The sequence below is a fragment of the Pollachius pollachius genome (assembly GCF_949987615.1).
Source record: "Pollachius pollachius genome assembly, chromosome: 3".
NCBI classification, from domain to species: Eukaryota; Metazoa; Chordata; class Actinopteri; order Gadiformes; family Gadidae; genus Pollachius; species Pollachius pollachius.
Window position 1 is genome coordinate 41,803,176 of NC_136936.1, and position 12,367 is coordinate 41,815,542.

Here is a 12,367-nt window from a genome sequence, read left to right on the forward strand (position 1 = left end):
TCAGTTACTTTAAGTTACTCGTTGCTTTCAAGGTAACTAGTTTCTAGGGAAAGTAACTTTTTTTTCTTCTAAATTATCTTATTAATGTGTTAATGTGGCAAAGGACCTCCCTAACTGGATAGCTAGGGAGGCTGCCAGTCCTCTGGCTTGCTTACATGTAAGTCCTATCCTACCACAAGCGCAATGCGCCATGCGTGACCTGAACGTGCCATTGCAGTGTAGTAGTGTGAGTGCAAATAAATGAAATATTTCCATTGTTTCCAACTGTTTCCAACCCTCTACAAATGCACACACATTATTTTGGGGTTGATGTGGCATAGTGTTCGACAAAACAACTGTAAAATTTGATCATTGTACCCAGTATTACTACGATGAAGCAGTGGATCAACAAAACACAACATACAGTATGTTTTGAAACTTTTGATAGGCATATTTATTGTAGCCATTGAAACAGGTACAAAGTATAGTTTTGGCAGTGCAAAAATGAAACTGTGCCTCAGACCATTTAGCAACTGTAGGAATCAATAATAGTGCAAAACTGATACAATAGATGTTTACAATGTAAACACAGTGAGGTTTATCCGTTCTTTGTAAGTTAACCTTAACTCAAAACAGCTAAACTCCACCAACTGGAGACCTCATCATCAATAATGATTGGCAAACTCAAAAGTATTTTCAGCCTCACAAAGAGAAACTAAATAAATAAAAAGTACTTTCAGCCTCACATAGTTAATGTTTAACAAAAATAATACGTCCTCCACTCTGGCCGTTTAGATAAATAAAACAACTGATGAAATCAATAATGGAGGATAATGTGCTTTAGTAGTCTATGTTAGTATGTCTATGTCTATATCAGTCTTTGTCCATACATCTCCATCATTTGTTTAGCTGTGACTGGGTTATAGACTGTGCAACAGGCTTTGTAAAATCAAGCTTTCGTTGTTTGGCTGGAGTGGCTTCTCCTTCAGCGTCGGCGGAGCTGACGTTGGCAGCAGCATCACCTGTGTTACCTTCAGGGTCTTTTTCAACTAGCTTGGTAGATGCGTGCTGTTTCTGAAGATGTTTCATCAGATTAGAATTGCTAGTTTTTGATGTTAGTTTTTAGAGTTTTCGAACCTCCACATAGATGACAGGTCACCAAAATATTCCTTATGTCTTTTACCGTCAGAAAGGAAAAATAATGTGCATATTTCCATGAGAGAAATACAACGCCTGGACTGTCGTCGACTGCCGGCATTGTTTTAATTCATTTACTTGCGCGTCGCTGCGTCACGTGACTCACGTCCGCTTCACGTCCACCACGGAAAATGTAGTACTGGGTTATGCACGTGAAGTAACAAGTAACGAGCCTGTTTAAATCGCAGTAATGGTAAACGCGTTACTGATTTTGACAAAGTAATTAGTTACAGTGATCGTTACCGCAAAAGTAACGTAGTTACTGTAACGCGTTAATTAATAACGCGTTAGTCCCAACACTGCTTATCAGTAACATTAATTTTAACATTAACTTTACCATGGGTTTTGCAAGTTATGTTTGGGTTCTAGGGATATTGTAAGACATTTATTATATAAAAAGTCAATTGTTAGGCCTAATTTCTCTGATATAAAGGAAATTACAAAAATAAGCCAACAGCAAGAATTCAATGACCTGCCCAGGACGCTAACTCGGGTCGCCCGTACTACAGGACAGATACTAGACCACTCACCCAACTTCTGGTTCTGAATTTTGGTACAATACATTAATTTGTCTAAAAATGTGTTTAGAAAATATCCACGATAACAATAGATAGCAATTCATTGAATTATTTCATTTGCATCATTTCATTTTAGACCCTTACTGAAAATATAGGCTGTTTGTACTTCATATATGTACATTTATGACAAAATTGTTAGGACTAGGCTTGGCGGAACCTTCTGATGGTACACTTGTTTCCGACAGATGTGACTTCTCTGAAACACCGCTCAAGTAAGCCTGACAGCCTGGTACCGACCAGGTTCATTTGGTCGGATAAATTGCCATGGTTACTTAGCGGAGATTCCCTTAAGTCACGTTGATGGAACGCAACTCTAGCTGAAAGTAGCGAGGCTAAGCGAAATAAGCCAGGCTATGCCTTTAGCTTGGTTGATGGAATACCCCCCAGGACATATTGGTGGACGAATGCGGCTATCGATGAGCATGCAAGGGGACATGTCTGGTCATCACTAGTGCTCAAACCCCTGGTGGTGGAACAGGGGTTCAGAAGTTTTACATTTTGTATAGGATACTTTTTTTACTTTATTTTTTTAAGCAAAGAACATTGTTGTGGAAAGGAGGACTATTTCATATTTTTTTTATGTTTAATATATTAGATTTCGGCATGAGGTAAACACGAAGGGATTTCCTTCTGGATTAATACTGTAATGTTTTTTTATAGGCTGAATAGAAATTTATTGGCTGCACAGTACGCTGCACCAGGCTGCCTTCTTCAGGTAAGAGGAGGAAATATCATCATTATCATGATAGATGGATGCTTAAAACTAAAGATGGGGTGGTTAAATTATAACTTGCTGTGGATAAATGTCAAAGTTAACTATTCTATGCGGGATTTCAATAGAATTTTTTTTTTTACATGAGATCATTTAAAAAATGACTGAGATAAATTAAAAAGGATAATATATTTGTATGGCTCACTTATTTAGGCAGTGATGCAGTAGGAAAGGAGCGATGACGCACACAGCTAATCTTCATTTTTCTGTTTTCCAAGAAGCTGCACTGCTTTGCATTCCATTTCTCTTGCGTGATATCACACTGAGTTCAATAATTCCAACCAGTCTCATGCATTGTGGTGGTAACGTCATTGGTTATTGGCCTATTTATATGACTTGACTTTCAGTTGTGCCGATTCATGTGACCACACAAAGCGGTGTAATTGTGAGATGTGTATCCCCATATCTATGGTGCCAAACAAAGTGAAACCATTAGTGACTGGCAACGTCATGGCCATGAACCGGCCCAGCTGAAGAGTGTCTCTCTGTGTAAGAGAAGAAAGCATTACTTCTTAAAAAATGGGGGGAAAACTCAAAGTGGTGAATGTCTAAGGTAGGCTACCGTGGTCAGAATTTTGTTTTTTTTACCCCAATCCTAAAAGTGCAGAATATGTCTATAATCTGTCACTTCAATCTGAGAGTGGCAGTGATCTAGCCTTGTTTAGAATGTTGTGGAGAGTCTGTGCTGAGATTTGAAGGTTGTGATGCCATCTACAAGTGAAGTGCATGCAACTTGTCCCCCACAATATGCAATGACTAATAATATCTTATCTTATTGTCTTATTATGTACATATTTAAACACAATTTTTTAGTAAACCTACTTGACTACTTTTAACAAGGTCTGTGTGTTCTACATTTTTAAAGTGGCTTGTGTGCATGAGACTGGTTTAAATGATTGGACCAACATGTGTGATGTGTGATCAACAAAAACAAATGAAATGTACCAAAGGCTGTTCCGGCTTCCAGGAAAAGGGCAAAAACTATTATTAAAGCTCACACACCAACTATGCTTTGTTCTTATAATATATATAAGTCCTATTGATATGAATTTTTCAGTTGTCCAATTCCAGTCATCATTTGCACACATCTAAATGCAGTGCAATTCATTTCAATTCAAGATGCGCATCTTTCTCCCCAGCTCAATAGTGCCAAACACAGGGAAAATCTTTTCATCAAGATCGAAACTGACATTGAACGAGTAGATGTGGAACCTGTTTCTCACATCGTAGAAGGACACATTTCCCTCCTCCATGTCAAGGAACACACCCACAACACTGGGTGCACATCTGGTTAGCTTAGTGACTGGAACCGTCATGGCCATGAGCTGGCCCATTTGCAGTTTCAAAGTCCAGTGATACGTTTTGTCGTTCAGAGTTTTAAAGCCATTTCGGGGTGCTGACTCCCTGACCACCCCCATCCTCCACTCCGTCTTGCCTCTGACATCCACCTCCCAGTAGTGCTTTCCGGAAGCAAAGCCCTCTCTGCCCAACACGCACCACCAGCCGTCATATTGGTGTTTGTTTATTGTGAAGCCATTCCATGGGTCGTGGATGATCTCCACGATCTCGTCCATTTCCACCGCTCTCCCGTCTGGGGATATCTTCAGACAAGGGTTTGCGGTAGACGGGTCTAGTCGGACCTCAGCTGTGAATTGGTATTAGAGAATAGAAGGCAGGGGAAAATAAGACTTGATGCAATACGTTTTTTTCTATGCGTTGGTGAAAAGAAAAAAAAACGTCTGTACTGACCTCTAGTCCTGGTAATCCATTTCCATACTGTAACGTACAAGAGAAATAGTCATCCATAACAATCTTTATCTTCATTAGTCAACTTACAACAGAACTTGAACTATAGTTACATGTAACCTAAAGTAAAAGTTTGTAAGACTTACCAGAATCTGGAGCATGTTGTGGATCAGCTAATTGAAGGAAACAATCACATGTAAGCACACACAGAGGACCGGTTAGGTTACATTCAGCAGGAACAATGTTCTTTCTTTTTATGTCTAGCTTTACCTGTTAAGGCCTACGGCTGCAACAAGAGAATGAAGAAAGAAGGATGTAGGTGCAAAGCCACCACAAAACAGTTTTTGTTCAGTCATTGACATTTTGAACAATAAGCAACAGCAGGGCGGCAATCTCTTGTTCCAACAAACCATGTGCGTTAAAACAGCACCTAGGAATCTAAATTAAACCATAAGTATAATAATATTGATTCATTGCATTTACATAGCCCTTTAAGTACCCAAAGTGCTTTACATAGTGAGAATGTGTGTGTATGTGTCTGTGTGTATAACCTCATCCATTACATAATGATAAAATATAGGAAGCAAAAATATACCTTTACTGTTGAAGAGCTCTTGATTCCTGTTCCAATGTTTTGCAACAGACAGCTGTTTAAAAAAAGAAAGAAAAACAAATCAATGCAAGAACCTAATGAATCTACAGGTTGGATCAATTTGAAATCTCATTGTTTCTGGGAACCTTTTGTCCTTCCTGCTTGAGGATACTCAAGATAACAAAGTCCAGCACAGGGAGTATGTTGGGCAGTTTGCCCTTCTTCCACAGTTTGCACATCTCTTTCACCACCTCATCCACATCCGTATCCAGACACACTGAGTCCTGCAAATTTGTTCAGTTAGTATTGTGTTCCTTTCACCCTTTTTAATGCTACAGAATTCATGCGCTGTTGCTATGGAATGCTGTCTGCAACATACAACATACATATGTCAACATACAGCATGACACCAACCCTCGAGATTGTTTATCTGTTCTACGCCTACGCCTAACCTTGCAATGAGGCGGCAAATTAAAGCAATGCTCATTAACTTAACCCCATGTCCTTCAAAAACACCTTGTTTTTTAGAATGTAGAAAATGAGACTGATACGCAAACTTCAGAAGCTGGTTTTAGGGAAATGTAACATCAGCCTAACATCGATACTGTCACAGCATTCCATAGCGTCTTATATCTTGAGGGTTGTTTTGCCCTTACCTCTTCCATCCCTTTCAGAGTCCAGGTCAATGTCGAAAGATCACCAATGGCCTTCTTTAGTACTTTGTCCTCTTCAGGCTTTGGTGTACAAGCTTCTCCCCTGTTCTCCTCCAGCCCATTATTGCATGGGCTCAACACTGCTGTTTGTCCATGGAGCATCTGGTAAACACACAATGTACTTTGGGGTTTGTCACTGCACATGCAGAATGTCCACAAACAATATATTTTACATCAAATGAAGGCAAGTTAGGTTAATGTACAGCAGTTTAATCACATTTTCCTTCGTTAGTTGGCACAATGTTTGAGCAGGGAAGGAGAGCTGTATGGGCTCCAAGAAAACACTATATTGGGGCATATCTACCGTACTTAAGTACTCTCTCCTGTATCCGCATCATACTGAATAGGCATTTAAGACTTAAATTCACAAATTGATGCAACTTTGAAGTGTACATTCAACTCTTCGAACAATTATGTAATTATGACCTAAATGTGACTTACCTCGCATCTATTGTATTTGTACAAAAAGGTAAAAATACAGCTCAGATCAGAACTATGTTAACAAATATACACTTCAAGAATAGAGCCACAATTAATTAACAAACTTCCAAATTTTCATTTAAACTTGAATTTTTCTTTGCGAAATAACAAAGATGAATGTCAATTGATGATTCTTATACCGATCATGGCCCTGCAATAATTATTTCTGAGCTTAATTGAATACATTAAATATTTGTATTACAATCAATTCTCATACTGTTTTCTGTTTTCATGACCAACCTCTGGGGCATGTGCTTGTGGCGGGAGGGCCTGAGCCAACTGAAGAAGGAATGCCTGTCTCTCCTCCGGACTAGACCCATCTTCACAGACTTTGGTTGACAGTGAGAGATCTCTCGTCTGTGTAGAGTTACGATTGAGGAGTGTGGTTAGGTTCATCTCAGGTAATGTAATGTTAATACCATTCAAAGCATTGGACCACAACTGGACCCACCTGCATTATCCGGTCCAGTTCCTGAGCAATCTCTCTGAGGATGAGTTTAGATTCATCCAGGGTGAAGTCCACAGGTTCCGGTGCATTGGGATCCACACTCTATGAAGGACGACATGAAAACAACTCAAACTACCTGGTCACATTCCAAAATTCATGCTGTTTATCTTCTAAGTGGCTTAGACTGGCTTTGTTCTCACCTTTAAGTGTAGTATTTTGCAGACCTTTTTCATAAGCCGTTCCGTCCGCTTTGTAAGGCATACAACAACACAGACAATAAATGACCAAGCCATGTTTTGCATTTCTTAAATCAACAATCAACTAATAATAAGCAAACTGTTAAAAAAAATCGAGTGTGCATGTGTAAAATATCTGGCGACAATCGGTCCCACCACCTAGTGCTCCACTGTTATGCAGAAGTCCCTCAACCTCTTTTCAAAACACAATTTTGTTTTCTGGATCATGACCCCCCCTGTAATTCACACCCTCAGTGTTTCCCCTAGATTTCTTTGTAGCAGTAGTGCTCTGAGTAGGTCACCTAGCAACGCTAGGGGGGTCCGGCGGCATACCCTCCCGGAGAAATAAAATGGTTACTTCTGGTGATATTTTTTGGGGAAAAAATTACAGATTGAACTTCCAAATATGACATAACAACCAACAGAGTCAAGGTATGTGCTGAGACCAGATCATTGTGCAAATGTGCCTTGAACATGGCAGAAACTATTTTTTGCAGTGGCACTGAAAATCCAGAATGCATATAGGTGAAACACTGCACCCTGGTTTTAGGATTTTGGTAGCTTTAATGAGTTAATCTTACCTGAGCAAAATTTGGCTTTAAAAAGGGTAGTGAGTTGATTTTTTTTACTTTGTTCTTCTCCTTGATAGGACCAAAGCTGCTGTAACTGCCAGCAGGTCTATCTCTCTCTGTAAAAAATAGTGAAAGCAAAGCATATCTTTAATGTGATATGCACTAGACAACCACCAACACTGTAACTAATGCCATCACACATTGCACATCACACATGCAAATTGCTACTCAGTCAAAGTAACTTTAACATTTCCAGTCCACAACAAAAAAACGATTTCTTCCTACAAATCATACAATTAATACAAAAGTCACATGATATCTTGTGATGAAATTGAGATGATGTTTGATTGTCTTTTTCAATTGACTGTCTAAAGGTGTCTTTGGACCTGTTTTAAATGTGTTTTGTATGAACATATAGGCTACTCACTTAAATCCAATAAATTCCCCGGCAGGCCCAAAATGGTTAGGGTTAGGCTTTTAGGGTTAGGCTTTTAAAACACAGCATTCTGTGTCTGGGCTATATAGATGTAAGTCTGTAAAAAATAACAATTTCAGCTTAGCTTAGCTTAAATCAAATGTTTTTAAATAAACCAACCTGCTTCAGAAGTCATCTTTGCTCTTCACAAACTTTGCATATCCAGGTGATACAAATCAGCTCCTCCAAACATACGTTTCAGTTGTTTACCCCATGTGAACTGTGGCAGTTGGCACAACAGAGAACAAGCATACCTGTTGAACACAGTGGACTTTTATGTGTAGCCCCACCCAGAGCTATTTAGAGAAATTTGATCTCTCTGTATGAGGAACAATGAAACAAGTCTATACTGGATTAGGCATGCACTCATCTCGGATAAGTTCTCAACAGAAGATCATTTTATACAGTTGTGTTTCTAATTTAAATCTGATTTCTTAAAATAATAGAGGTCCGTCGTCATCTTGGTTGTTTACGAAAATGCATCAACGGCAACTCCCATCGCTCCTCTCATCGTATCAAACCACTCCCTATTAGATACACAGTAAATAAAACATCACCAGGCCGCAATTTTTTTTTCCCAAACAGGTTTACGAAAATCTCATAAATATTCATGAGCTGAGCTACAAAGGTAGTACTACACATGCGCGTGGACAAATGTACAGAGCGAGCATGCAAAGCTGCTATTGCTTCAAAGTTGTTTACATTATGTGCTGAGCATGTGGATGTGTGCGTTCATAGGCTTCAGTAAGTGTGTATAATTGATTGGTTTCCTTTTTGGGTGTGATAGAGGTATGCACATTTTCCACGTTCTCCTTCACACAAACCCCCCCCCACACACACACACAGTTCACATGCACAACATATACCGTAGGTAGCAAATTCATGTTTTGGTTTGTATATTTTTCCACATAAATATATTTCTATATCTCACATTTTTATTGACAAAGAGTTCACTTACAGTACAGACACGTATTTCACACATGCGCTACATACAATCTCTCTCACACACACACACACTATCTTTCTCTCTCTCCGTATCTCTTTCCCTTTCTCCAAACACGCACGCACGCACACACAGCACAGCTCACACACATTTTGTACACCCTTAACAGCCAGCGAAACTTAAGTCCACGAGCGCGCGCAATATTCATGATGCATATACATTTGAACCAATCAGGAGGCAGGTTTTTACTGTAACTCAGTTGCATCTATTCATCTTTTTTGCGTGAAATTGTGAAGAGTGACGGAACTACTGATCCGATAAACCATTGCGAACTTTTTCACAATGGTTACATGCATCCTATAGTTTCTGTCGTTTCTTGCATCTTATAACCTTTCATTATTATATTGTTTATATTGTCGTATTCCCATTACGTATTCATTCAACATTATGTATTCCTAGCTTCTATACTACCAATATTGCTAAAAAGCACTGCTAGCGCTGTATCATATTTTTTACTTTGATCGTATATTCTATATCAGGGGTATTCAATTAAAATTGAAAGAGAAATTTTAAATTAAAATTTCCTCCCAGCAAAGGTCCGAATCTTATATTGTCACTCGAAATAGTGTACCCTAAAATCAGCAACGTATGTACATTTCTATATAGTTTATTGTCAGCATTGAATATCCACAGAATTTCAATGACACTTACCTAAGGAATGTATATGAAGGTCTACGGCAACAATAGAATGAAGAAAGAAGGATGTAGGTGCAACGCCATCACAAAACAGTTTTTGTTAGGAGGCATTGACATAACGAACAATAAGCAACACAAGGGCGACAATCACTGGTTCCAACACTCCTTATGCATTAAAAAAGCACCTAGAAATCTTAATTAAACCATAAGTATAATAATATTGATTAATATACCCCTTTTAAGGTACCCAAAGTGCTTGACATAGTGAGTATGTGTATGTAGGTGTTTAACCTCATCCACTACATAATGATAAAAAATAGGAAGCAAAAATATACCTCTACTGTTGAAGAGCTCTTGATTTCTGTTCCAATGTTTTACAATTGACAGCAGTTTAAAAGAAGACATAGAGAAACAAATCAAACATACATACAAATGAGGGGCCGTATGGGTCATTAAATTAGCATGCGCATACTATACTGAAAACCTTGCACACATACAAGTGAAAAGCTTTTGCATACACAACTGAAACACTCTCACATAAACAACTGAAAAATTATACGCTCACATACACAACTGAAAAGCTTGCATAAAAACTAGTGAAACCATTTACATGGACTACTAAAATGCTTTCACACATACTAGTGAAATGTTTTTATATACACAGCTGAAAAATGTCCTCTTGCACACACATATGAAATCGTTTCACACAACGCTGAAGTTAGCATTCGATTCACAGCATCCAATTCGGCAGTTAAGGAAAAGGTTAAGGGATTCTTCACGAGCGGCATGGCGAGACTGATTCTTCGCTATACATTATATAAAATATAGTTTCAGATATTTGAAACCTTTTTTCTATTTGTGAAAATGCAATAAAGACACATTTCAGCGCTTTTTTGGGGTCCAGACCGCATAAGAACAGGTCCTGATTGAAAACCACACCTGGACTCTTCAAATCTGGACTACATTATCACAGTGAGCCTATACATGATTGAAAACATAGTTTTAGATTTTTGAAAGTTTTACCCTATTTGTGAAAATGCAATAAAGACTAATTTGAATGCCTTTTAGGGGTCCAGACTGCATTAGAACTGGTCCTGATTGAAAACCACTACACCAACACTCTCCAAATCTGGACTAGATTATCACAGTAAGCCTGTACATGATTAAAAAACATAGTTTCACACACACACACACACACACACACACACACACACACACACACACACACACACACACACACACACACACACACATACACACACACACACACACACACACACTGATGTCAATTATTTTAGTCTATGCTATTTCTGATGACATGGTTTACGTATTTTAAGCACATGGGCTACCATACATAGCCACTAGGAAGTAGGATCGAACACATAAACCGTAATTACCATACATAGCCACTAGGAAGTAGGATCGAACACATAAGCTGTAATTACCATACATAACCACTAGGAAGTAGGATCAAACACATAAGCTGTAATTACTATACATAGCCACAAGGGGGGCAGGACCCGACATATAAGCTGCAATAACTATTCCAGCCACAGATGGCAGCACCTTTAGACAGGTGAGGAGGGCGGAGCCAATACGACACATAGGACATGCCTACTCGGTATTAAAGGGGTAGTTTGGAATTTTGGACATAGGGCCTGATTCCCAAGTGAGTCTTGGTGTTCTTTATCAGTGGAGACAGTTTTCAACACATTTCATTCAGTCCTTCTAGTTGCAGAGTTCGCTCGTGCTAGGCTAGCGCAGGGCAACGGGCAATGCTAGCCTGCTATTAAAAACAGTCTTACCCACTCCACAATACACCCGAGGTAAATCAATTATAACGACAGACGATAGATTTAAATGTCTGTGTTGATAGAATAATTTCAGAAATAAAACTAACCTTGCATCGCATGAATCATCGAGGGACTACTTTCTCAGCAGCAGCGGAATTTCACTTTGCTGCGGTTAGATGTGTAACCGAATCACTACAGCAGAAAGTAAACAGACAAGCGTGGGACAGAAGCGGATTGAACGACTCGGCAACATGGTGGTTCAGTGTGCATTTAGCAATTGTAGAAATAAACGCTACAGATGGGCACCACAAAGTTTTCACCAATTTCCATTGCGAGATCCAGAAAGGACTCAATTGTGGCTTGTTGCTGCTGGCTTGGACATCATCACCGGTGGAAACTGCTCGCAATTGGAAAATTTGTGGCGATCATTTCAGACCGGACGACTTTGAGAAACCAAGCAATCTAAAGAGCAAGTCATTGCTGAAATCGAAATCGACTCTAGCTAATAAAAGTTGCCCCTTTCATAATGTTAGCCTACGATTAGATTCATGATGACAACGTTAGTGGACATAGCGGTAAAGTTACAGTTCAATGCATTTTGGAGAGTGACAACGTTAGCTAATGGTATAGCTACACACTTGGTACCTGAATGGCTAATTGCTAACTTTAGGTAATTGCTGATAGAAAAGTAATGTAAGCTCGTAAAGTGTACATGCAAACTTCCCTGGCAGAGAGTTCACATCAGGACAAAAGCGATTGTGTGTGTGTGTGTGTGTGTGTGTGTGTCAGGGCCAGGGCCTGTGTGAGTGTCAGAGGGAGAGGGGGAGAGAGAGAATCTTGCAAACATATAGGATATATTCCATAACAAGAGCATGAGTTTATGCTAACGTTTTGTACTGTAACTTTGGGGCAAAACGTATGGCATTGGCAACAGAAGAGGCTTCTGTGCATGGCCTACAGGCAACAATCATGGATGCAGCCATCGATTAGCAACCTTGAAGTGTAGTGGTTTAGTGGTTGGTCCAACAGTCTCTCAAACCTCGTAGGCCTACTGTACAGCTGTACTTGAATTTGATCGACTTTAAAATCCATGAAAGTTGTTTATTTGTCTTTATGTTGTGTGTTGTAATACATTTAATTATTATAT

At 39.2% G+C, this 12,367-nt stretch overlaps 1 protein-coding gene across 1 annotated transcript; it reads right to left on the reverse strand.

Annotated features, from left to right (window-relative positions):
- Window positions 1–286: 286 nt before the first annotated feature.
- Window positions 287–8,230, reverse strand: LOC307072768 (E3 ubiquitin-protein ligase TRIM39-like). Its single transcript, XM_079732245.1, has 11 exons — window positions 7,909–8,230; window positions 7,323–7,429; window positions 6,706–6,753; window positions 6,509–6,607; window positions 6,298–6,414; window positions 5,521–5,679; window positions 5,011–5,148; window positions 4,868–4,919; window positions 4,419–4,445; window positions 4,276–4,302; window positions 287–4,171 (listed from the first exon to the last, which is right to left on the reverse strand). Exons 1-11 carry the CDS (start codon window positions 7,922–7,924, stop codon window positions 3,636–3,638), a joined length of 1,326 nt encoding a protein of 441 aa, XP_079588371.1. The 5' UTR covers window positions 7,925–8,230; the 3' UTR covers window positions 287–3,635.
- Window positions 8,231–12,367: the final 4,137 nt, after the last annotated feature.